This window comes from Eumetopias jubatus, unplaced genomic scaffold (genome assembly GCF_037043125.1).
Source record: "Eumetopias jubatus isolate StellerSeaLion01/CBP00866 unplaced genomic scaffold, mEumJub1_p1.0 scaffold_10, whole genome shotgun sequence".
In the NCBI taxonomy this organism is placed as follows: domain Eukaryota; kingdom Metazoa; phylum Chordata; class Mammalia; order Carnivora; family Otariidae; genus Eumetopias; species Eumetopias jubatus.
Window position 1 is genome coordinate 98,312,282 of NW_028274816.1, and position 27,490 is coordinate 98,339,771.

General features: G+C 37.6%; 1 protein-coding gene across 1 annotated transcript in view; it reads left to right on the forward strand.

Moving 5' to 3' along the window:
• NSF (N-ethylmaleimide sensitive factor, vesicle fusing ATPase) overlaps positions 1-27,490 on the forward strand; it is a 146,560-nt gene that overhangs the window by 97,388 nt on the left and 21,682 nt on the right. Inside the window, exons 13-17 of the mRNA XM_028087481.2 lie at positions 4,169-4,264; positions 6,058-6,214; positions 9,137-9,270; positions 21,081-21,147; positions 23,622-23,701. Coding sequence (XP_027943282.1) covers positions 4,169-4,264; positions 6,058-6,214; positions 9,137-9,270; positions 21,081-21,147; positions 23,622-23,701 — 534 coding nt within the window. The remainder of the gene's footprint in view (positions 1-4,168; positions 4,265-6,057; positions 6,215-9,136; positions 9,271-21,080; positions 21,148-23,621; positions 23,702-27,490) is intronic.

Here is a 27,490-nt window from a genome sequence, read left to right on the forward strand (position 1 = left end):
TTGAGGACATGCACACACATACAACACTCTACCTGAATCAAAGCTCTGACTTATGCTTGCAGAATTTCAATAAAATAATTTCTTGTTTTCTGTAGAATTTTGATTGATTAAGGTCATTCTACCCTTAATTTAAGAGGAATGATAAGAACTTTGAAAGGTCAGATTTAAAAGGTTATGAAATTTAAGGGTGACCACTTAATATTTGCTAGTGTTGAAATACAAGTTTATTAGTTTCTGCAGGTATAAGCTGAAAGATGTTGCCTCTTCTATATTGATTAGCTGTTATAAATAAAATTGCAGGAAAAAATCACAGTAATTCAGACAAACAAGAATAGGTTTTCTGAATGAATAAAAATTCAGAATTCTAGAATATTTTAAAATTAGATTTTACTAATTTTGATAAAATAGTAAAAGTTAGCTAAGAGAAGTCCTTAGAAACCTTAATGAATAGGCAGGAATAATTTATAATTAGAATATTGATTGTTTACAATTAGGTAACTTCTAAAATTCCTGGCGTGCCTAACAACTTGTTCTAAAATAACTCTCCCCCAGGGGCGCCTGGGTGGCTCAGTCGTTAAGCGTCTGCCTTCGGCTCAGGTCATGGTCCCAGGGTCCTGGGATTGAGCCCCACATCGAGCCCCACGTCGGGCTCCCTGCTCCGTGGGAAGCCTGCTTCTCCCTCTCGCACTCCCCCTGCTTGTGTTCCCTCTCTTGCTGTGTCTCTCTCTGTCAAATAAATAAAATCTTTAAAAAAATAAAAAAATAAAATAAAATAACTCTCCCCCAGCTTTTCACTTTTTAATTCATTGGGTAAGTCCTTTATTAATAGTAAAAAGACGAGTTTCACACGCCTTCAGTTCTGAAATCTATCATATTTTTTGGCAAACGTCAAAGGTTAAGATTTTCCTCTCATATTGCTATATGTTTCTATCATTTGAGTTCACTTTCACCAGCAGAGGAAATCAAAACACAAAACATCATAGTAGAAACTCAGGGCTATATACAGAGGAGACATTGGGAATGAGGCTGGAGGTCGGAGGCTTCATTGGGGTTTTAACATGATTCTGTCAGAGCTCCTTCTTACTTTGACCTGAGAGTTGACATCTTGTAGAATCCTTGAAGATGTGTCAAAAAGTTTTAATCAGAGTTAAAATCTTTATATAAGAATACCTAGGAAGGAAATCTTCTATCTATCCTTTAGTTAAATTATCCTACCCTTATTTTAAGAAAACTTCGAGGCTTGTATAAGGATAAAGTGAGATAATGGGTATGATGAAATGAGATAATGTATATGAACATGCTTTATAAACTATTAAGCACTGGGGTGACTGGGTGGCTCAGTCAGTTAAGCATCTGCCTTTGGCTCAGGTCATGATCCCAGGGTCCTGGGACTGAGCCCCGTGTTGGGCTCCCTGCTTAGCAGGGAGCCTGCTTCTCCTTCTCCCTCCATCCCTCCATCAAACCCCCGCCTGGCTCATGCTTGCTTTCTCTTGCTCTCAAATAAATACATAAAATCTTTAAAAAATTAAAAATAAATAAAAATAAACTATAAAGCACTCTAGGGATTTATATATTATGAACTGAGCATAGAGGTGCTTGTTTCTTGTAACACCATTTCCTTTCTTTAACTTAGAAGTGTCAAATTAATGTGGTTAATATTTTTTTAAGGTTTTATTTATTTGAGAGAGCACGAGTGAGAGAATGAGCAGAGTGGGAGGGAGAGGGAAAGAGAATCTCTCAAGCAGAACCGGAGCCTGATGTGGGGCTCGATCCCATGATCCCAAGATCATGACCCAAGCCAAAACCAAGAGTCGGATGCTCAACCGACTGATCCACCCAGATGCCCCAAATGTGGTTAATATTTATCAAATGCCTAATATGTGCCGATGAAAACCCTATTAATAATTTAAATGCTAATTGTTCTCTGTATTTAAGTAGAATCTATTATTATATCTATTTAGATATTATTTGTTACTCTCTTTTTAAAATTATAGAAGTCATGTATGAATATATTCTCTCTGTAGAAGACTCAAGGATGCCCAGTGTTAGAGGGAAAAGTGAGAAAGGCTGTCTCCAGTACCCCTTCTCTTTCCCTCTCCAGAGGTAGCCAACATTTGGGTTATATCTGTATAGTCTGTTTTCCTTAGATTTACATTCATATATGTATGTGCTTTAAAAAAAAAAATCAATGGAATTATACTGCAGTTTATATTTTTCACTTGACAGTAGATCTTGGATAGCTTTCCATGTCAGTATATACAAGTCTTCATTATTTTGGACAAATGCATAGTATTCTAGAATATTATAACATAATTTATTTATTTTTTAAGATTTTATTTATTTGATAGAGCTAGACACAGCGAGAGAAGGAACACAAGCAGGGAGAGTGGGAGAGGGAGAAACAGGCTTCCTGCCGAGCAGGGAGCCCGATGCGGGGCTCGATCCCAGGACCCTGGGATCATGACCTGAGCCAAAGGCAGACGCTTAACGACTGAGCCACCCAGGTGCCCCTATTATAACATAATTTAAAATGTAAGATCCATGAGAGCAGGAACTTTGTTAGTTTTATATTCTGATAGGAGTCTGGTGCCTGGAACAGTAAATAATACTGTTGTGAAAGTGCTTGCCTATCCCTCCCCAAGTGCATGTGAGAATCATTTCCTAGGGGAGATAGCTGGATGTATTTTTGAAGACTACATTAAGTTACATTATCTTCTAGTTTCTAGTGTTGCTGGTGAGAGATATGCCAGTTTTATTCTGGTTTCTGTGCAGGTAACCTGTTTTTGTCTCCCAAAAGGGTTCAAGGACTTCCTCTTCACCTGTAGTGTTCTGATAGTTTCCAACAGTGTGTCTAGACAGATGTGGGGTTTTTTCACTCATCCTGATCAGCACTCATTGAATCTTTTAAACTGCAAAGACACTCCTTTTTTCAGCTGCGGAAAACATTTTTTCTTCTGTCTTATTCTTTTTTCTCTATCATTCTTTCTCTTCCTTCCTTCTGAGACTCCTCTTGGGTCAGTGTTAAGTTTCTGGATATATCTTCCATGCTTTTTAACCTTTCTCTTTCACTTTTTCATTTCATGGGATTTGGGGCAGGAAGGGAGATAAATAAATATGTTCTGTTTGCCATCTTGATCCAGTTTCCTGACATAGTTCCTTTTATCCCATAAGGCTGACTTTTTACAAAATGTCTGTCATTTCATTTGTCTCGACAATCTGTTCCTAAAGGAACATGAGTCATATTTTATAATAATCAATGGAAGGTTGATATTGCTTAATATACTTTTGTTTTACAGTCAGATTTTTTGGGAAGATACCCTCTTTAAAAAAGGTAGTGCCATTTAAAAATTAGACTCACTTGCCTTGTGCTATTGGGAGTGAGCCCAGTCACATTAAAAAATGTGTTGGTATCTCAATCACTCATCAGGTCCAGGCAGCTCCAAGTGCTGGTAAAGGCCTTGATGCTTCTCCAGATGTCTGTTCTAAGTGTTAGCTCCAGGTGCAGCAAGCAGAATATTTGGAGCTAGCACATAGATTCTCAACCACCGAGTATGACTACAAATCAAAGTTGTAGGACATTGGTCTTCTAGTATAATGGTTCACAAACCTACTTGAGCATCAGAATCACCTGTGGCACTTTATGAAAATATAAATGTATGGGCCCTCTGTTGGACCTGTCAAATCAAAATCCTGAAGGGAGTGGGGCTGGGCTTCTGCATAACTTTAAAGGCTCTAGAGGTTATGCTGGTATGCAGCCAAGGACGAGAACCACTGTTCTTGGAGACCCTCTGTGTATTTTCTCCTCCTCGTGCCTTATTTGGAAAAAAAAAAAAAAGCTATCCAGCATTCTTTGGTACAGATTTGTCATAATTTACTTAACTGGTACCCTCTTGCTAGACATTTATTTTGCTTCTAATTTTCTATTATTACAAATTACTCTAATAGATATCCTGATATCTGTAACTTTGCATACATTTGTGGATATATTCATGAGATAAATTCCAAGAAGTGGAATTGTTCAGGCAAAGGTTATGTGTGTTTGTGAATTTGAGAGAGATGTTTTTCGTCTGTGAAAAGATGCCTTTTAAGTCTTCAGGCATTATGTTCTTAGACTGGAAATATTCTTACATCTTGGAAGTCCTTACATTTTGTTTTCATTTCTAATTAGGCCAGTACTAAGGTGGAAGTGGACATGGAGAAAGCAGAGAGCCTGCAGGTGACAAGAGGAGACTTCCTTGCTTCTTTGGAGAATGATATTAAACCAGTGAGTATGGGTATTGAGTGATTCTAGAGAAAAGTAAATGCCATTTTGCTCAATATTCTGTAAGGTTATATCATACATACTTTTAAAAATCAGGAAATCTCAGTATTGGAAGTGTCCAGTATGAGAAACATTTTCACATCAATGCTGGTGGCTGGGTAATTAATCAGTACTTAATTGAAATTATTTCTCATGATAGGGAGATTGCCATCTCATAACACTTGGTATTGTCAGACTTAATTTTTGCCATTCATTTTATCTTTTGCTGCTGTCATCTGTAATAGTTACCAAAAATACTAGAGCCCAGCCTAACTGTTTTATGCCAGGAGTTCTTTAATGACAAATAATTTGGCTACCAGGAAGGGGAAACTAAGATAACTTAGTTAAGTAATTAATAACTTACTTTTATTTATTGCATGGGTCTGGGGGATAAAACAGAAAGTAAAATGACAGAATATGTAAGGAAGACTGCTACATATGGTTAGACTTGGAGTGGGGGGGGGTCACTGTTTCCTGGTTCAGGTATCTTGCTCCTGCTGTTGTGAGGATTGGAGTACACACTTGGAATCATTAAAGACAAAAGCCAGCCAGTCTACATATTTCCTACAGTAGCCATCCAACCAGTGCTTCCTAGACTCCTTTATAACTTTTTACAGGGCCATTCAGTTCCCATATCCAGAACAGGGAATGATAACTTTCTTCTGTATTCAGGGATCAAAAGACTAGTGTGTGCAAGGACGAGAGGGTGGTCTGCAAAGTGATTTGGTGGCAAAGTAACAGAGTAATGAGACCACTGTATATTGTTAAGAGACAGTATTACAGAGAATGATTTTCTGTGAGGCACAAGTTCTAATGTAAAAATCATTCCATATGTTGGGTAATGAAAAATTGACTTTTTGAGGGATGTGATAATTTTTTAAAATTTGAAATTCTCAACATGTGTGACCCTTAGATTACATTGGGTTCTGTTTTCTTACTCATTTCTTCAGTTGTTAACCTTATGAAAATGCAATTGCTAACACACTTGTTAACCTTATGAAAACGCAGTGCTAACATTACTGACTTCTCTTGGCAGCTGGTTTGATGGGAGTTACAATGTGAAAGTAGAAGTTGAAAATGAAGAGGGATGTGATTGAAGCTCTAATATATAGCAAGCACACATAAGATTATTATATACAGTAATTGCTTTTATTTCCTTTTTCTCCTACTTCAGTCTTTCAGTATAGCTGCTCCTTTCTACCTCATTCTAAATCTCATATTTACAGACCTAGGCATACCTTGCTGCCATTTAACTTATGTCCCCTGCTACCAAGCTGATGTGGACAAGATCTTCTCATTACCATTTCATTTTCCATTTTAATCCGAGACACCTACCGTCAGTGTGAAGATAGTATCTCTGTCTGCTGAGCCAATTGCTTCTAAGTCCATAACCTCTTCTTCTCTTTGTTCTTAACAGAAGGCCACAACCAATGTACTCCTTACAGAAACAAGCACATTGAAACTACCCTTTCTCAGGGATCACAAGGGCTGGGGCTCTTGTAGAATCTGACCCGAGAATCTATGTTTTACTCCATTAAGTCCCCCAAAGTAACTCCCCCACCACTGGGTAAAAGGTTAAATGAGAAATTATAAAATAATGTGTTTTTTGTTTTTGCTTTTTAAGCTTTTTACATTAATAGGGGATATTGCTCAACACTTTTAGTGTGTTGAAATTATTACTCATCTTTTGTACCTTTAAGTATTTTAGTTTGTATACTAACACTCAAAATGCTTTAAATTATCCTTTTCCTCCATAGGCATTTGGCACAAACCAAGAGGATTATGCAAGTTACATTATGAATGGTATTATCAAATGGGGTGATCCAGTTACACGAGTTCTAGAAGATGGGGAGCTGCTGGTTCAGCAGACTAAAAATAGTGACCGCACACCACTGGTTAGCGTCCTTTTGGAAGGTAAAGAATGAGGAGACGGCATTAAAAGTAAAAAAAAAAAAAAAAAAAAAAAAAAAACTTTTGCAAAGTTATTTAGCACATTCCAGAAAAATGAATTATTTTCCGTTCTAAATCTATTCATGATCTAAAAATAGTAATCCAGTCTATGTGTAAATATTGTGCATAAATTAAAATTTTCTTGGGATAGAATGTTACTGATGAATGATAGCAACTAGTTTTCTTGTGGGATTGTATCTAAATTTCTGTTACTTAATAGACTGTATGCTACCACAGAGTACTTGAGTTAATTATAAATAAATATCCACTGAGTGCTATGTTATATAATAGACTGATAGCACATAGTGCTTGATTCAATTAAATAAGTATTCATTTAGTAAAATGTTTTAGGCATTGAACCGGTTGCTGGGGATACAAAGACATTCATAGAGTTCAGTCTGGTCATGAAGAAAAGACACGTAAACAAATTCTTAACTACAGTATATATGTGTAAAGGTGTATGTGAATGCCAGTCATTTTGCCCAGGGATGATCAAAGAAAGCTAAAGGTGGTATTTAATTTTAGACTTTGAAGGATTAGTTACGATTTTACCAAGTAGACGGAAAGGCAGGGACATTCTATTCACTAGTTACTTGTTTATAGTTACAGTTAGTACAACAGAAAGGTTTGGTGAGTCCACATGACAGAGGAATCTTAACTCCTTCCAAAGTCTGCGAGTGAGGGCCTCCTGAACACATTAAGCCAAGACCTGAGGATGAGGAGAAGCTGGCCCAGCAAAGTAATTGGGGAAGATTTCTAGCTAGAGGGACCGGCATGTGAAAAAGGCCTGGGCGAGAAGGGGATTGAAACAGAAAGGGACATGGGCTAGACATGAAACTGAAGAAGTAGACAGGACCCAGTTCTTACATAGCCTTGTAGACCATATTAAAGATTCAGTCTCTGTCTGGAGGGGCAATGGAAGCCATTTGTAGGGTTTTAAGCAGTGAAGTGACATGATAAGATTTGTATTTTCAAAACATCATGACTGCTTTGTGGTAGAGAATAGATTGGAGGGTCAGAAAAGATACAGGAGAAACCAGTGGTTAGAAGCAGCTGCATTAATGCATCTTTTTTTTTTTTAAGATTTTATTTATTTGAGAGAGAGAGAGAGAGCATGAGAGGGGGTAGGGTCAGAGGGAGAAGCAGACTCCCTGCTGAGCAGGGAGCCTGATGTGGGACACGATCCCAGGACCCTGGGATCATGACCTGAGCTGAAGGCAGACGCTTAACCGACTGAGCCACCCAGGCGCCCAAGTGGACCATTTTGAGAAATATGTAGGAGAAAGAATAAAAGAGACTTCATTATTATTATTAATTATTAATCATAATTAAGCCAACATTCTTTGGACTGTTATTTGCTAGTCACTCTATTGGCACTTTACACTTATTATCTTATTTAAACCCCACTTCAATCCTCTGAGGGCAGATGCTTCTGTTAGGTCTATTTGGTAGATGGGGAAGCTAAACTTAGAAATATTAAGTAACTAGATTGAATATGGGGAAGAGTTATCAAATATAATCGCCAGGTTTCTACTATACACGACCTGGTAAATGGTGCTGTTTACTGAAATTGGGAACACTAGTGGAGAAGCACATTTCAGGAAGAAAGATTATGAGTTCAGTTTTGGATATGTTGAGTTTGAGGTTCCTATAGGATAATTGAATTGGAAATGTTGAGCAGCCCATTGGATATGTGCGCAGAAGAGAGGTCTGGCTGGCAGTAACATTATCATGAGTGTCTGTATATATAGACTGTTGTTGAAGCCGTGGAAGTTGGGTGAGGTTACTTACAGAAGGGGTGTAAGTTGAAAAGAAGAAGGAGCCTACAAGTGATCTCTGAGGTATGTCAACATTTAAAAACCAAGTAGATCAGGAAGAGTTGATAAAGGAGACTGAGCAAGAGGTGAGAGGGAGAGAAAGAGAAGGAGCTATCACAGAAGCCAAGGAAATCCACTGTATCAAATATTCCTGAGAAGCCAACAGATAGAGTGTCTGTTGGATTTGGTGACATGGAAGTCAGTGGTGACCCAGAAGGGAGCCTGTTCCATGTAATGGCAGTGGAAGCCAGAGGGTTGGTTTGAGGATGGAGGGAAAATGAAAAGTGAAGGTGGCCAGCATAGATAATTATTTAGAGAAGTTTCATTTTGAAGGGAGAAGGAGTGCTGTTGAGGGGTGTGAACCCAGAAAGAGTTTTTTGCTTTATTAAACTGTTAGGTAGACTAAAGCATGCTGAGATGCTGTTGGACAGACCATAGGGAAGAGCGAGAGATAGAACAAATGGGGAAGAGGATTCAGTCAGTGTCAGGTTCCTGAGAAGATGGGAAGGAGGAATTGGTTGGTTTATGGATGGAAGAGAAGGGAAAGAGGAGATGTCCAAATACAGATAAGTTTATAGATTGGGTTGCCTTTATGAGAAGGCCTAACTAAATCTTTAAAATTTTAGCTTTTTAAGTCACATTTGCTTCAAAAAGGCATTTTTTTCCCTGCCCCCCAGTGTCATCTCCTAAGAAGATCATATTTTTTTATTAGACATGTGATTTGATGGAACTAATAATATGAGTATGGATATGCATTTGAATGCATTCTTTTTTTTTTAAGAAACAAAACCCTTGCATTTTATATATTTAGCCAGAAGTTTGAAAGATTAAGACTGTGAGAAAGAAAGAAGGAATGTATTTCATCATACCTTTCAGAAATGCTAATCAGTTCATTAAGTTTAGTTGCTAATAAATAAGAGAAAACATGTCTGCTATGAAATTGTGTCAGGAAATGTTAATGAGCAACTAGTTGAGACCTCAGTACATTGTGGATAAACGTTTAAACTTGTTTCATTCCCCTTTGCTTAGGTTGGCTTTTTTCCCCTGACGTGTTCCTATCTTTATGCAGGCCCTCCTCATAGTGGGAAGACTGCTTTAGCAGCGAAGATTGCAGAGGAATCCAACTTCCCCTTCATCAAGATCTGTTCTCCTGATAAAATGATTGGCTTTTCTGAGACAGCCAAGTGTCAGGCCATGAAGAAGGTATCAAGATTTTTACTTTCATTTTAATCTCCTATCTCTTAGATACGTGTGTGTACACATGTACCTGTATATCTATCTTTGTACATGTATATATGTAAAAGCCATAGCAACTGTGTTCTTCTCAAGTGGAACTAAATTATCAGCAGAATTTGGGGGGAAACAATCATTGTTTTAGGTAGATTTAACTTTGTACTGCATTCTTATTAGCATTTTTTTATCTTCCAAATTATGTGTGTTTTTTTTTTAAAGATTTGAGAGAGAGCAAATGAGTGGGGGGAGGGGCAGAAGCAGACTCCCCACTGAACAGGGAACCCGATTTGGGGCTTGATCCCAGGACCCTGAGGTCATGACCTGAGCCAAAGGCAGATGCTTAACCAACTGAGCCACCCAGGTGCCCCCAAATTATGTTTTAATACATATTAGTTAATTTTCATTTCTTAAGTTTGTATTGACTTGATTGAAAGAAAGATCAAGTTAAAAGTATTTGAGTAGAGGGGCACTTGGGTGGCTCAGTCAGTTAAGCATCCCACTCTTGATTTCTGCTGAGGTCATGATCTCAGGGTCCTGGGATTGAACCCTGTGTTGGGCTCTGCACTCAGCGCAGAGTCTGCTTGTACCTCTCCCTTTGCTCACTTTCTCTCTCTCTCTCTCTCTGTCCCTCTAAAATAAATAAATCTTTTTTTTTTTAAGTATTTGAGTAGAGTGGAGCAAATGCATTTAGGATTTTTTTTTTTAATCAGTGTAGTTTGGGGTCAGTTAGGTTGACTGTGTAGTTTGGAAAAGAACAGAGGTATATCTTTGGAAAGATATTCTCAAAACCCCTACAAAGGGATGATGGTCTTTTAGGACAATCAGAGTTTGCTTGTCAACTTAACACAGCCCTCATCCTTCTTCCTTTCTCTAAGTGCCATTTGTCACCTTAATGCAGCTGCTTTGAACCCTCAGTGAAAGTTAGAGCAACATAGAATAGAATCCTAGAGCTGAAAGGACTCTAAGACCATCTGGTCCATCTCTCTTACATTCAAGCAGGTGCCATGTATGGCTTCTAGGATAGTAAGTGGCTACTCTTTAAAAACAGCAAAAGTCGCTGATGAAGATGTAATGACTGTTTCATGTCACTTGGTAGCCTGTGTTCCCAGATATTCTGATTTGGTATACTCCCAGGCAGTGAAGAAGTTATTTTTTTATATTTAGTTGAAGTATTTCTTTTACTTAAATCCGATTTTTCATGCTTGATCTTTCATAGATGTGAACTGACTGTTAAAGAGATGTGGGAAAATCAGAATCCGAGAAAAGAGCTTTGAGAATTGGGGTGCTGCCTAATAAAGACAGTTCTGGAATTCTTTAACCTTGCTCCTAGGCCCCCACTTTATAAAGATAGAGGATACAGTTACTTTAGGTTTTTTTAAGGGAAAAGACTGAAGAGGAAAGATAATATTTTAAAATAAGCCGACTCTAAAAAAATGTAAGTTTGAGAAGTTAGCTTCTTGTTTGTGCAGATGGCAGAAGATTGTTCGAGTAGCATACTTGAAATGGATGGAGGGGGCAGAGCTTGAACCAGGATTCTTGTCCTGTACACTGTACCATGAAGACAAATATTCTTTGGGGCGCCTGGGTGGCTCAGTTGGTTAAGCATCTGCCTTTGGCTCAGGTCATGATCCCAGGGTCCTGTGGCGGGCTCCCTGCCCAGTGGGGAGTCTGCTTATCCCTCTCTCTCTCTCCCTCTGCCCCTCCCCCCGCTTGTACTCTCTCTTACTCGCGCTCTCTCAAAATAAATAAAATATTTTTAAAAAGATAAATATTCTGTATAAAAGCCTTTGAAGTTGAGTGTGAAAGAGAGGAAAATGTTGCCAGACAGAAAAAGAACTTAAATATCATAGTCCGTTTATCTGTGTCTGAGGTGAAACCAGTAGTATCTCTCCTTCTGGGGAAAATCTAGACAGAATCACTAGAACCAGTAACTTCCTTAATGTAGGTGGGGGTGGCTTTTCTTTGTTTTTGTTTTTTTTTCCCCTCTGAGGGAACCTAAACTTCCCCTGGTGAAACTTTAAATAATAGCCCTTGGAATCTGTGGCCATTGAATGTAGCATTTAATTGAACAGCTAATTCTGTTCGCATTTCCCTAACTCCCATCTATTCCTTGTACTTGTTCAAAAGTAGTAGTCTCCCTTGCAGATGGTAAATTACTGCATTGCTTTTCACCAGCTGCCAGCTTCTACCTCAGATGTCCTCTGAGATGTGGGTGGAATGGTCCTAGTTTTTCTATAAAGTTTTAAAAAAGCACTTTAGGCTCCTACAGATCAAAGCTGCTTTGTAAGTGTGAGATATTATCATTTTTATTATTTTAATCTCTTGCAAATTGACTTGAGGGGGGAAGGTAATGTGTGCTGGGTTTAGAGGCTTAAATGGTTAAATTAATGGCTTAATAACTTATGATTTAATCTTTAAATTGTTAAAGCCTTTCAAGGTAGAGTTTTAGATGAGTGGAAGGCTAAGGAATAGAAAAATAAGTGTCTATACAAGCTTATTCAAAATTGTTTCGATTCATGATTCACTGTCTGGATCATCCATGTACCCTTAAAGTTACAAAAATTATTTCCATGTCACCAGTATAATAAATTCATATTAGACTTTTTGGTTTTCTCGGGGAAAAAAAATGTCATTCCCTGTAACTAAGTACAGGAACAGAAAAAAGAATGAGGCATAGGTGTCTTAGAAATATATTAGAAATATTGCAAAATCTTTCCCTGCAAGTAGTTTTCACATTGTTGCCTAATGATAGGTTGACAAAAGCCTGCGGGCTCAAACCAGTCTAAAGGTGCTAAGTCTTCCAGGCTGCTTTTGAAAATGAAAATGCCATTCCTCAGTACTTCTAGCCTACCTCCCACTGCTGTTCTCTTCCCTTCATTTTTAGTGTTAGGATAGGAAGATATTTTCTTTCTTTCTTTTTTTCAGAGCACAAATAATCTATAATTTTTTTATCAATTCTGGAAAGACATTTCTTTTACGTGCTGCTACTCCTCAAAGATGCAGCTTTTCTAATCACAAAAATAATTTAGAAAATATAGAAAAGAGCACAGAAGAATAAAAAAAGGACTCCATATTTGTCCTTCAGGTTTCTTCTATACTCAGACACACACACACATTGTTTATTGGGGATCACATTGGACATACTGTTTTAAACATGCTTTTTTTCACTTAATATATTATGGCTTTTTTTTTCAGTGTCGTTAAAATGTATTTCAGTATTACGTTAATAGCTGTATAGAATTCGTTTGAACATTCCCCTTTTGCTGAACATTTAGTTTGTTTCCACGTTTTTTCACAATTAAAAATAATATTCTATAGAACCACCAAACCAGGGAAATCACTACTCCCCATTTTCTTACTAGATTTTTCTGAGAGTAGCATCATATTTTAATGGCTGAGAACTTGGGCTTAGGTTTCAAGTAGATCTGCCTTTGAATCCCAGCTCCACCACACTTACTAGGCCTTATAGTCACTTAACCTATAAGCCTCTGTTTTGTCGCCTATGAAATGAAGATAATATTCAGAATTAAGTGAGATGATAATCTGTGTAGAGTATCATGCAGTGCCTTGGGATATCATATGTGCTCAGTAAAGTGTAGTGGTTATTTTTACATATCATTAATACTGTATATACATTTCCGGTTATTTCCTTAGGATAAATTCTCAGAATTGGGATTGCTAAAATAAAAACATTAATATTTTGAAGATTTTTGATAAATATTGGTATCAAAACTCTTATGTAAAAATACTGCTGATTTATAAAGTCCACCTCTTCAAAAAGTTGTACCGATTTACACTCGCAGCCCCATCATGTGAGTGTCCATTGCCTTGGACTCTCACCCATACTTGATGTTATTAAAATTTTTTTTTGCCAGGGCACCCAGCTGGCTCAGTTGGTGGAGCATGTGCCTCTTGATCTCAGGGTTGTGGGTTCAAGCTCCATGTTGGGTGTAGAGATTACTTGAAAATAAAGTCTTTAACAATTAATTAATTAAAATCTTTTTTGCCAATTTGAGAGGTAAAAGGTTAGCTTTTAAAATTATTTCTTCAGCTACATTTTAATGACTAAGTGCTCAAGTTAAAAGATTTTTTAAGTGTTTTGTAATGGCAATAGTTGGTGAAACTCAGAAATATTATAATTTCATATAATTTAACACACTAATTTTTGTTAAAGAGAGGTGGTCTGATTCGTTGATTCATAGAACATCTTTATATACCATTTTATTATTTAAACCAAGAAGTAAGAGTTTTTGTTAGTAGAGGGTCATTCGGCTTGCTTTAATGAGTATCTTAGATTTAATTACAACTAATTGTAATTAAGCTATTGCTTCTTGTTCACATATGGATGGTGCTAAAATACATGAAAGTGGTTTATTTTCAATTAATTTAAATTTTACCTTGTACTTCTCTTAGTTTGCTTAATAAATCCTTTCTCCATGGATAAACTCAGCACTGCCATTATCCTCACATTGGGGGGTGGGGTGGGCGGAGATACCATATGTTCCATTAAGATGTTTGAAGTGTTTACAGATCATCTTCTCCCCCATTTTATGTTTGTTTCCCAACTCCATTCTATTTTTAATCTATTTTACTGGTTCTATTAGTGCCATTAAATGAACAAAAGAACAAAACAATAGAGTTTGATTTTAACTAGTTACCTAATCTTGATGCTTTCTGAGTACACAATCAGTACAGAGATGAAATAGAACAATCCGATGTGACTAAGTTGAACAAAATTAAGTAGGAATATCAGTGATTTATAACACTACTCATTAATAACATAATATAGTCTTGTTTTTAAAGGACTGAAAATTATTGGAAGAAATTTTCCTTTCCACTAGCTTTGCAGGAAGGAAATAATCTTCTTTGAATATCCTCCTGTAAATCCCACTGCAAATTGTAGTCTGTACAGAACAGAATCATGGTGCCTAATCCTCCTCTTTTCATGGTTTAGTCCATACAAAGAGCAGAGCTGGAAATTGGATCTTTTGACAGCAGTTACTAAGCAACAGAATTTGGATGTTTTTGGTTAACATCCTAATATATCATGTAGCTGATTTGTCGAAGTTTGTGCCTGTATTAACTGAGAGAGGTGAACGCTCCAGAAGTGCCCATGGGGTTCCCATGGGGCTGGGGGTAGGCGCGTGTTGTTTTGTTTAATACACGTTGTCTTTTGGCGTTTGTATCTCTTTGGCACACAGAGGAGGATGGTGCAGCCTTTAGTGGAACTTGCAGACTTTGTGACTTTTTATATTATTAAGAATACCCCACTCTGTGGTTTGTGTTATGTGAAAAATGTAAGAATTTTTCCTGAAAAGCAGGGAGAACAAATGAGGGATTTTAAGGTCATTCCAAGAAGCTTTAGTGCTTTGCCAAAAGTTTAGGTCCACTTCCTGAGGCAGTTTCATTAGAAGACAGCTAATGTTTGCTTGGTCTACTCCCAAGTTATTTTTAGAAACTAGAGATTATTACTGATAGCACCGATTTGAATTTGCTCATTTACGTTTTTATATGCTACCAAATATGATTAGGGTATGCTTTCAACTAATTGCTGACAGATTTACTGCATTAGGGATTTTCTAAGTCATCAGATTCCTACTGTCATCAGATTCCTAACTAGGTATTTCACGCCAGCCCCTCCAGAATTGAGATGAACTCTTTCAGCCTCAGAAGAACCAGTCAAATTGGCTTCACTTACCTCAGAGCACTAACGAGTTTATAGAAAATGGAGGACGGAATCCACTTAGAACACGCTTTGCTGTGGTTTGTGATTCTGAAAGGCTGGGATTAACATGGAGCTAATGCTGGCGTGTTCCCATTTGTATTCATGTAGACTCCAGAATCGGCAGCTGCTGCCCCTCCCCTGCACACAGGTGGCTCCTAGCTTGTCTGTAGATTCCAGGAGTGGGCTCTGTGCCTAGAGAGCTTGCAGTGGCCTTGAGGACCGTATTCAGACCTGCCCCAACCCCTGTGTGGCAGGAGCCCCGTGCCTCTCTTTCCTCCCTGCTTGCATGGTGCATCCAGCATGTTCTTGCCTTCAGCCCAGGCTCCTCACATTTTAGTTTGTCTTTTATCACCTAGTACCTGCCTTTGCACACAAAAGAGGTGGTACCAGAGAGCAGAAATAGACTGTGGGATTCTGTGTTTTCTGGAGATCCTATTCATGTTCTAGAATAGACCTCTCATTATGTCCATGTTGATGGGAGGCCACTCTTTCACACACTTTTTCTTTCTTCAGTTCTTCAGATTCTTTTTCTTTAGCCTTCTCTTTCAGATTTCTCACTGGATTGTAAGACTACATGTATTGATAATTTTACCTGCCCTGCAGGAAATGTCCTGATAAAACGGATGACCAGACACATTCCAATTTGCTTTGAGCAGTCCTGGTTTTTACCTGTTATTCCAGCATTATTAACAGCGCCCCCCCTTTCATATGTCCTGGTTTGCATGATAACTATCTGATCCCCAGCTGATAACCTCTCCAACAAGAAAAGGCTTAAGTGTCATACATTTATCTTACTAAATGAGAGGATCTGAATTTAAATTGATTTTTAAAGAGTCTTTGGCATACATCCACTAGCTCCAGCTTCAGCCCACCTGCCTAAGTGTCGTTTGGCGTCACTTGACCTGGAGCAGGCACTGTATCTGCCAGGTGCTGTTAGTAGGGGCAGGTTTGGCACTTCGGTTATAGTGGGCAGTTTGTACAGTTTTATTTTTTTCTGCATCTTTCTCTCTGGTACTTTGCCTCCTTTTTGGGTTTATCTACCTAAAGTTGTGGTAGAACTTCCCAGCTCACCATGTAAATCTCTCACTTATATTTTCACCTGGCAGCTAATTGCATGTACTTGCCACACCAATCTGAGTGTCTTCTTAGGGAACGTTGGGCTGGGGTCTGGGCCAGGGAGTGAGGAGTGAAAGGGGCTGAGGAGCCTAGGCCGAAAACAAGGATCCAGAGGAAGAATGGTGACCTTACATTACACTAGTGACTAGGTGTAAGGTAAAGAATTATGTGTGTAAGAAGTGAAAGGGGTGTGTGTATTTAAATTAGAGCAGAATTGCTACCCAAAGGAGTTTCAGTTGACCTGTCAACTGAAACTGGTCAAGTTACAACTGGAATTGCACAGTCTTTGTCATGGTTAGTAGGTTGTTAAGAGAGTTAGCCCTGAGTGCTCCTCTCCTCATGATAGTAATTAGTACATTAAGAGCTGTCTGTAAAAAAAAAAAAAAAACAACCTACATTAAATGACTGCCATAGGTACTTTTCTTCTCAAATCTTATAGGTAAATCATGCAGTCAGCTATGAAGTGATTTATGATGCTTCATGAACACAGTATCTGAGATAAATTGGTGAGACAGTGTACAGTTTATCATCAGTTTTGACCCCAGCAAACTGAGTTCCTGTAGCGATGTAAGCTCTATACTCTCCTTGAGAAGGGAGAAGGGCTGACTCGGGAAAAATGGAGTACTGCAAATAGCCAGTCCACCATCCCGGGCCTCTGTGGCTCTAATCCACCCTAGTACAGCCTGACAGATGGAATTACATGCTTGCATCAGAGCCTTTAGTAGAATTCTGAGAAATGATTTGAAGAGCAAACATTATTTCCAGTGACTCCTTAACATCACCGGAATTTATAGGATACCACATTGACTGCTATCTTGGTCCAGTCTTCAAAAAAAAAAACATAGCCAAGAACCACTGTGAAACTACTTCTAAACTTTTCTCCTGTCTTGGATTCACCAACTCAAAGCTTGATCATTATGTATCAAGAGGCTGAAATAAATGTCCTGTTTTTCTTCTCTTTTTTGTCGGGGGGGGGGTAGGTGATACAGAGAGAGGTAAAGGGCTTCTCTTTCCCTGCTCTTTACATGTACCTATGATCCATCCCCAAACCAGTTTCTCTTCTGTCCTCTATTTCAGTAGCCAAACCAGAAAGGACCCTGAACTCTAGGTTCTTCCTCATTACCACACCCATTCATCACCAAGTCCTTTCAGTTCTGCCTCCTAAATATCTCTAGAATCCATCCATTTATCAGAACACCCATTCCCCTTCCCACCTCCAGACCACATTATCTTTCACCGGGGGTTCTACAGTATTAAACAATGATTACTTCCCTCTGATGCTTTTCTGTATATCAGCAAGAAAAATGTTTCTGTATCATAAACCTGACATGGTGGTCCATTGTTTAAAATCCTTTAGTGGCTTTTTATTGCCTTTATAATAAATTTTCAGCTGGTATGAAATTTGTAAGACCATCCAGGCTCTTTTGTCACCTCTTCTGCTTCATCTCTCACCTACCATTCCCCGTGCATAACACACTAACACCTCTTCATTTTAATTCTTATTGACTATATGTCAGTTCCTACAGTGCTCCTGAATTTTCTCGCTCTGAGCCTCCTAATATTCAGTGCACTCTGCTTGAACCACTTTCTTCCCCATTTTCCACTGATTGTTTATCCTTCGGATCTCAGCTTAAATGCCACGTCCTAAATTTAGGATACCAGTGTTGACTCCATAATCCTCCATGTTGGTTAGGATAGGCTAAGTCTTGCTGCAATAATGAGCAACCCCCAAATCTCAGTGGCTTAACATAACAAAGTTTATTTCTTGCTCATACTACATGTCCATCATGGCTCAGAGAAGGAGCTCTGCTCATTGTAGCTTCTCAGAGACTCAAACTTACACATAATAGAAGCTCCCTCTCACATGTGAGATCATGATAGCCAAAGCAGGATAAAGGGAATATGGTGAACCATGCAGTAGCTCTAAAGCTCCTTTTAGAAAATGGTGTATATTCAGTCATATTTCATTAGCTGAAGCAAGCCCCATAGTCATCCCTGCCTTGAGAGGGGGTGGGGAACTACAATCCTACCACATGCTAGAAAGAAAACCAGCATATGTGTGGGTATCCGCAACGACTGCCATAGCTCTTTTGTGTATACTACCATCTCATCTTGTATTTACTCCAGCATAGTAGTGTCATGCTTTATTATGGTTACCTGTGACCTGTTTCCCCTACTCCAAGCTTTGGAAAGGTATGATCATATTTGTCTCATTCATTATTCTCTCCATTGCCTTCATTGATGCTTGATGCATAATGGCAATTCGAAAATATTTGTAACACTCCGAGATTTGGTACTTAGCCTGTTATTCTTCTACCTCTGCCATTTCTCCTTGAGGTCTCTTCCCCTCTCATGGTTTCAGCGTCACTGCCGGAAGGTGAGCTCCATACCCTGACTTCAGTCATATGTCTCCAACTACTCACTCGATATTTCTGCTTGAATATAAAATGCATATTTATGGGGAACCTGGGTGGCTCAGTCGGTTAAGCATCTGCCTCGGGCTCAGGTCATGATCCCAGGGTCCTGGGATCGAGCTTCGCATCGGGCTCCCTGCTCAGTGGAGAGTCTGCTTCTTCCTCTCCCTCTACCCCTTCCCTCTGCTCATGCACTCGCTCTCTGTCTCTCAAATAAATAAAATCTTTAAAAAACAAAATAAAATAAAATGCATATTATTCTTGCAGTCAATATTTATTGATTACTTTCTGGTAAGGCATTATATTAAATGGTATGAGGATACAGAGATAATTAAGATAGTACTTGCCTTCAGAGTGCTTATATTCTAGTATAATACAAGGAAGAATGTAATGAATCCTTAATATGTACACAGTATACAAAATGCTGTACCAGAGCAGAACAGAGACAAGTGATCTATGGCAAGATGGAGTTAGGACTTGTGTTGTTTCAACCACTGAATTCACTGGGCAAGTATAAATACTGTTCTGTGCTGGGTCCTCGAGATGACATGAATCAAGTTTTTATCCACCTCACAATCCAATGGGGAGACAGGTAGCTGAGGATGAAAGGGTAAATGGGATTTTAACACAATATGGGAGAGTGACTGAGGGGTAAAGGGGATGGTGCAAAGGAAAGCAACAGAGGCTTTCTTTCATATAGGCGTACAGGAGACATTTATTAAGCACCAGTGCAGTGTCAGACATTGAATACATAATACTGAGGACACAATCCCTACCTTAAAGAACTGATAGTGTGTTGGGAGAAACTTACCATCTGGATTGCCAACATGAGTTGATTTGTTTTGCCATGTTTTTGTTTTGCATCTTTGAGGGTGACCTCTGAGCATAAAAAAGACCATGTATAGCTAATTTAAGGTTTAAAAAATGAAAAGTCAACATATTAAAATTTTGTAATTTAAAACCAAAGAAAACAAACTTTAAAAAAGTCCAGTTACATCTCTTATTCTATTTGTAGGTCTAGTGAAATTTAGCAGTTCCTTAAAAGGGGACTTTTACAGCTTAATTAAATTTCTGTAAATATTTTAAACTATATTTACACATTTAAAATGTTTTATTTTCTCTTTGAAGTACTTCAGTTGTTTGTCTAACAAAACACTGAGTTTCAAAGTAACTATAATTATATGTGTTTAGTAATAAATTAAAATACAACTAATAATATAAATATGGTGAATCTTAGATTATCTTTACCATTTGTAAGGCTATTAAATTTATCTTTTACCTTCCAACGTAAAAGTTTATCAAAATGAATTATTCAGTGGCATATTTAAATTGAACTAGTAAGGCTAATTATTAATCTTGACAGGGTAAATTTTCTTAATTGTTACAAACACTTTCGAGACCAACTATACACAAGTTGTCTTTAAATTTAATATGAAAAATATTAATACTGAAGACGTGATTTACTTTATTTCTGTGCCTAATACTTAATTATCTCTGGTTAAAAGATAACCACAAAGGAATATTACGCCACCCCAAGCAAGATGGGTGGAGGGGTGGTTACCATCTTGGTGCATTGAGGTTATTTATCAACCAGGGAGACTGGGCTGGGATGCAGAAATTAATTCTTACCCTTGACATCCATGGGGTGCCCTGAACCCCAGTTATAGTCCCTAGAATATGAACCCCCATATTTATGAAAAGGCTGGTCTCAAGGCTGTGGGCACTTACGTCCAACTTATACATAAATTAAATCTTCTGTCTGGCTTGAAATTGCTACATCCTTGTCAGGGTATAATAGCTTCCTTTACTGCTTGCTTTAATTTGCATTTCTTTCACTGTCTTAAGACAGTGTACTATTATCTTTTGTCTGGTTCTAAAGATACATCTATCTAATTCTTTATAACCAACTAATTCTTCTGTGAATATTTTGACCATTATGGTCTGATTTGAGTGAACAAGATTCTGTTCTCTCAGTGTTGTTCCTGCTTAACAGGGCCACAATTCTCACCAATAATAGAACGACATTCAGTTTTATTCTACCCATCCCTTGTGGCTCCATCTAGCTCTTGAGTCACAACACTGAAGTCACGCTCCTGACATAGGAGAGACCATTGTGATACACTTGATGGGATTTGTCAGTTGATTCTGACCAGCTGCTCCTCAGCATGCCCAGGTGTGACACATCCAGCTCATGGGGCTGAAAACAGCATTACCCTTCTCCTTGCTCAGCCATGATCCAGTTGTGTCATCTTGAGCAAGTCATTTAACTGTTTGGGCCTCAATTTCCTCATTTTTAAGTTTTAAGAACTCTTAGTTTTAAAATCCTATTATCTGTTAAATTCTAATGTAGGAGAGTCTGAAATATTGGTGTTTTACTGTGTTTTGTGTAGGCATTACTCAAGAATTAACTAAAAAAATTACTAAATTAAATTTAAAAATTAACTAAAAAAAAGAATTAACTAAATTTTATCTTCTTGGAAATTTCGGAGAGGAGTGAGATAATAAATCGTTTTACTTTCTTCCAGATCTTTGATGATGCGTACAAATCCCAGCTTAGTTGTGTGGTTGTGGATGACATTGAAAGACTGCTTGGTAAGTCATAACTTCTGCCATTGTACTATCTTTGCCACATTACACTAATGTCTCACAAATTGCAAGAGAAAAATAACGGGTATTTATAAACTATAGGGCAATAAAAATACTTTTCTTTGTCTTACAAGGAATTATGTTATCTGTTACATCTGAAGTCAGTGATGGTATTCATGTTAAATATGCCTTATGACTGTAACTCCATCATAAACTGCTTTCCCGTCAGGGCCCATACCTCATATTATTTTGTTTCTTCCACAGAGTTCTCTGCCCATAGTAAATGATTAGTAGTTTCCATTGATGGATATATTTGCTATTTAGTACCTCTGAGCTTGCCTGTAGCCCAGAATTTCCACTTAGGAACTTTGACAGAACTACGGGAAGAAGGGCCTATGAATGGAGTGAAATAACACTTGGGAGAAGCTGCAAGTTCTCTTGTACCTCAGTCTCTATTTTATAAGAACAAGTCCCTGTTATAATGCATTTATTCCAGATTTACCTAATTTTTGCAATGAAATCAAATGTGCCTGTTTTATAAGAACAGAGGCTGTGTTCCCTTCCTTACTTATCCCATTGAGTAATTGTGCAGACAAAAATGGGATAACAGTGTTGAAAACATTCTGAAATGTTTACAGGTGCTGTACAGTTAAAAAATTTTTAAAAAATATTGATTAACCATCTCTTAGGCTAAAATGCACTGCTACAGGGGCACCTGGGTGGCTCAGTCATTAAGCATCTGCCTTCGGCTCAGGTCATGATCCCAGGGTACTGGGATCGAGCCCCACATCGGGCTCCCTGCTCCATGGGAAGCCTGCTTCTCCTTCTCCCACTCCCCCTGCTTGTGTTCTCTCTCTCACTGTGTCTCTCTCTGTCAAATAAATAAATCTTTAAAAAAATAAAATAAATAAAATAAAATGCACTGCTACCCAACACACTTTGTACCCAGGATACAAAGATGAATAATAAGAGAGTCCCTGTATGCAACTCATAAGGTGTAATATTCCAGTAAATACCTGAAAAATGTTGTTACTTACATTTTTTTTTCACTGCAAAAATTAGATAAATCTGGAATAAATGCATTGTAATAGTGACTCGGGATGCTGTGATAACTGTATTGAAATTGAACCCACATGGTGACTTCATAAACTTCTGAAAATACCTGAGTAATCCCTTCTTAAGCTATCCAAAATGGTGTAGTAATGACTTCAGGTTAACTGTTCTTACCACATTTTCCTCGTGATTTTCAGACTTGCTTTAGGTCCTCTGTTATTTATTTTCTTGTTTCTTAAGGCAATGTTTGTTATAAAGCAAAGACGTACTTATATGTAATAAGGTGTATCTGAGGTCTTCTTAATGTGATAGTTTTATCTAGTGACCTGGGGTTTTTGGTCTGCTATTTTTGATACATTTCAGCCTAGTTTATAGGATTATTTCTTTAAAAGCTTTTAAGCACAAACTCATAGCTCTGTGTAAATTCCTTTATCTAAACACAATTGAGATGTGTGGTCATAGCAACACTACTATGTCAGGAATGTGTGCCCTCTGAGTATATTTTCACTTGTATGAATAGTTATTATCTGTACTTGTTTGTTCATTTATTCGACAAGTAAGCTGAGCCCTTACTACTGTGCTAGAATTATTAGGGTCTCAGAAAAAATAAGTAACATGCTGTTGTTGTAACACATTGGTAAAAATTATTGCGAAGTAGAATGTGCTATGTGTTCTGGATATTCAGAAAAGGGAAAGATCACTTTTGACTTCAGAGGGCTGGTGCGTAAAGGTAGTTCTAAGCATAAGGCAAGGGTGCATATATATGCAGTATGCAGAGAAAGCTGAGGAGGGGCATTTATGCTGAATCTTGAAGAATTAGTAGAAGTTTAACAGAAAATTTTAGGAAGTTCTCTGTTCTTCACCATCTAAGGACCAGTCTTAGTGACCCTACCATCATTTCAGTTATATTGAAGTACCTTACGTACATTATTAATTGCCATTTCCCCCCTACTCATTTTCTAGTATATTTTGTTGCCTGTGAGCTTACTGTATTACCATAGTTTGCAGTAATTTCTTGGAAATGCTTGGTAAATACACCTGGGTTTTTTTCTTCCTTAAAAAAACAAAAACAACTGTCTCTGAATATTAGACAAAGATACATGCAAACAATGAATCATGGAACACTACATCAAAAACTAATGATGTAATGTATGGTGATTAACATAATAAAATAAAATTTTTTAAAAAAGATGTCTACCTGAACTCAAAATGGATATTTAGAAGCTTTTAAAAAAAATTTACAGATGAGAGTTCTTACATAATCTTTTAAGCTTTTAAGTTATTGCAGATACTATTTTTCTAATTATCATTAGTTGCATGACAGTTACTTAGGACTATGTTTACTCTTGATGCAGAAAAATCTGAATGTTTGGAATATGTGCAGATGTGTATCGAATCCCTAAAACATAGCAATGTTTCTCTTCCAGATTATGTCCCTATTGGCCCTCGATTTTCTAATCTGGTATTACAGGCTCTTCTTGTGCTTCTCAAAAAGGCACCTCCTCAGGTAAAAATAGCATAAGAAACATTTTCACAGAATTTTTCCAGTTATATTGCATATAATGGTGCAAATAAGCTGCTAAATAAGCAAGCAATCATAAACATAAAATTCTGTTGTTGAGGGGCTTTGGAAAAGTCATCTAGTCTGGCCTTCTGTTTTAAGGTAAATGATTTTCTTAACAGAGAAGTTTCCTTTCTGAATATCCCAAAACCCTAGTTTTGATTAATGTTCTGTTTTTGTTGTTTTGTAAATTCCCCAGACTATTTCACATCCCTAGCCACCTTCATCTCCCATGAGAGATCATTATATTCATGTAGAAGGGATTGAATATACATTCCCATTTGTTTCATTTGTCATTTGATAGATTTTTCCTAAGAAATTATATTTGGGGATATTTATTTCCTCTAGGCAGATTTTTTTCTTTTCTTTTTAAAAAATGTTTACAGTTAAGCTTGAATTATTTCTGTTGTGTCATGTGGCACTTTTGAGGAGGGAGTTCATAGCCAGGATCTTTGTTCATGTGGTTGTATTTTTACTGATGTGGCTACTGGAGACTGGTGCTTTTGGTAACTTAACACATTTAAAAGTAATCTGTGAGGGTTGGTTAAATATGTTAATTATGTAGAGGCTGCCAGAGCATGTTTAGCTATGACACAAGACAAATTCTCTTGATTGATTTTGTGTGCTGTAACCTTTGAGAAATGCCAAAGACAGATACAAAGGGGTAACTTGAAAAACATCTTAATGTCTGTGGGAATCTTGTATTTGAAGTTAGAGATATTAACTAGGCTGTATGGAAAATATTTCATGTTAAGTTGGTGAATCTGCTTTTTAATTTAACAGTTAAAATTGTGGCGTGTGTGTTAGAACTAAAAGTGATGGGTCTTGATTTTCTAGGATATTTTTGGTTTTTTGTATCTCTAGAATAGTGAAAAGAAACCTAAGGTACAACAACCTTGAAAATTTACTATATATATATATATATGCACTGTAAGAATTTTGTAATCATTTTTCCATAAACCATCATTCCCAGTAATTGGAGTTTTAGCTCATCCTACATAGGCTCAAGTTAGAAAAGGGAGTACTTATTTTTCCTTTCTCTGATTCCTTCAATAAATATGTAAGTAGATAAATCTAAAATTGCTGGAAAAGGGACACCTGGTTGGCTCAGTCAGTTAAACATCCAACTCTTGATTTTGGCTCAGGTCATGATCCAGGGTCCTGGGATCAAGCCCTGTGCCCGGCTCCCTGCTCAGTGGGAAGTCTACTTGTCTCCCTCTCCCTCTGCTCACACAGGCACACTCTCTCTCTCTCTCTCTCTCTCTCAAATAAATAAATAAAATCTTTATAAATAAAATTGTTGGAAAAAGTAAATAACCCCAATATCCGTATATATCACATACCAAAAAATCCTTTCCTATGAAATAGCATTTTGAAAATTATTAGATTGGGAGACTTTCTCCAGGCATTTAAATTTATATCTTATTCAGGGGCGCCTGGGTGGCTCAGTTGGTTAAGCAGGTCATGACCCCAGGGTCCTGGAATCAAGTTCCGCTTTGGGCCCATTGCTCAGCAGGGAGCCTCCTACTTCCTCTACTCCTCCCCCCTGCTCGTGCTCTCTCTCTCTCTCTCAAATAAATTAATTAAGTCTTTAAAAATACATATATATCTTGGGACGCCTGGGTGGCTCAGTCGGTTGGGCGTCTGCCTTCGGCTCAGGTCATAATCCCAGTGCCCTGGGATCGAGTCCCGCATCAGGCTCCTTGCTCGGCGGGGAGCCTGCTTCTCCCTCTGTCTGCAGCTCCCCCTGCTTGTACCCTTGCTCACTCTCTCTCTCTCGCCACGTGCTCTCTCTAACAAATAAATAAAATCTTTAAAAAAAAAAATAAAAAAAATAAAAAAATATATCTTATTCAATCTTTAGCTAAAAAGAATTTATGCTAGAAGTCATTTGGGAGAAGGAAGAATAATTTTTCAATGATATTTTTCAAACTGTCCTTTACATTGTTAAATACATTTATTTAAACAGAGAGACATTCCCTGATTGAGAATTATTTGTAATCCAAAATAGATCCTGATAGAAATAAATAAAGCATATTAAAAAGACTTGCAGCATTTTGATTAAAGACTTAGAAATAACTTTCCATTTTGTAAAAATGTAAAATTCTTGAGGAAAGGAACATTATCTAATGTTTTTTAAATCTCACGGCGTCTGGCAGAAGTCTGTACTTCATGAATAACCTATTCAATAAAAATATAGATAACATACTTCTAAAGATATTTTTTGAGTACTCATTTTGGTGGGCTTAACTATTTTGTATTGTTGTAATTTATATTTGGCAAGGTATGATTAAAGTGAAAACATTCAAAAGTAAATAAATTTCAAATGGCCAACGAGCACATGAAAAGATACTCAACATCACTGGCTATCAGGGAAATGCAAATCAAAGCCACAGTGAGATACCACTTCATACCCACCAGGGAGGCTATAACCAAAAAGTCAGATAATAACGTGTTGCTGTGCCTATGGAGAAATTGAAACCCTTATACACTGCTGGTAGGCACATAAAAATTGTGCAGCCTTTGGGAAATAACCTAGCAGTTCCTCAAAAGGTTAGAGATAAAGTTACAATATGACCCAACAATTTAGGTATATACCCCCAAAGAAATGAAAGTATATGTCCACACAGAAGCTTGTAGATGTGTTCAAAGCAGCATTATTCATAATAGCCAAAAAGTGGACACAACCCAGAAGTTCCCAAATAAACCATGGCATATCCATACAATGGAATATCATTCGGCAATAAAAAGAAATGAAGTCCTGTTACATGCTGCAACATGGATGAACCGTGAAAACATGCTAAGTGAAAGAAGCCAATCACAAAAGATCACAGATTGGTTCCATTTGTATGAAAGGCCCAGAACTGGCAAATCTGTGAAACAGAATCTAGTAGATTCATCGTTGCCTAGGACTTGGAGGGGTGGATAGGGAGAATGAGGGGTGACTGCTAATGGGTATGGGGTTTCTTTTTGGGGTGTTTCACATGTTCAAAAATTGATCATGGTGATAGTTGCACATTCTGAGAATATACTAAAAACCATTGAATTGTACACTGTAAATCAGTGAATTGTGTGTTCTATGACTTATATCTCAATAAAGCAGTACTTTAAAGAAGAAAGTGATTGCAGAAGCTACTTAATTGATGAAAGGAGGGTTATAGGGAGAGCTAGAAGCAAGGAGTGAGCATCCCAGGTACATGGCCCAACTTGGGAGGAGTCCTAGAAACAGGGATTGGATCATTAAAAAGGGATGTGGAATGCACTTTCTAAGGACTGAAAAGGAAGGGTATAGGAATATGTAAGAAGTCAAAGATAGATCTGGTTGCCTTAGTGATTGGAAATGGCAGGGATTCTCTTTTAAGGATTACCAGCCTGTCATTAATCAGAATTTGGTGACTCTGACCTGGCCTGCTATATAAGTGCATCAGTGGCCGGAGAAGTTAATGTTTCAAATATCTCTAGTTGGCGTACATTTGACAAGATGAAAATATGCTTTCTGTGTACGACCTTGCTTTTTAAATTAGTGTGTATTCTCTCAGAAGAACAAGGGAAAATTTTCAGGCTGATCCACTGTCAAGAATATTTGTCTTTCTAAAGTGGAAGCATTCAATTCACCAAACCATTATCCATGTTAGGTTTTTCAGATGTTTTCAATTAAATATTAAAAATGTATGAATCTGAGTGTTGTAGAGCCACATAGGACGGTAGAAAACTATTATTTTTATCACTGTCCAG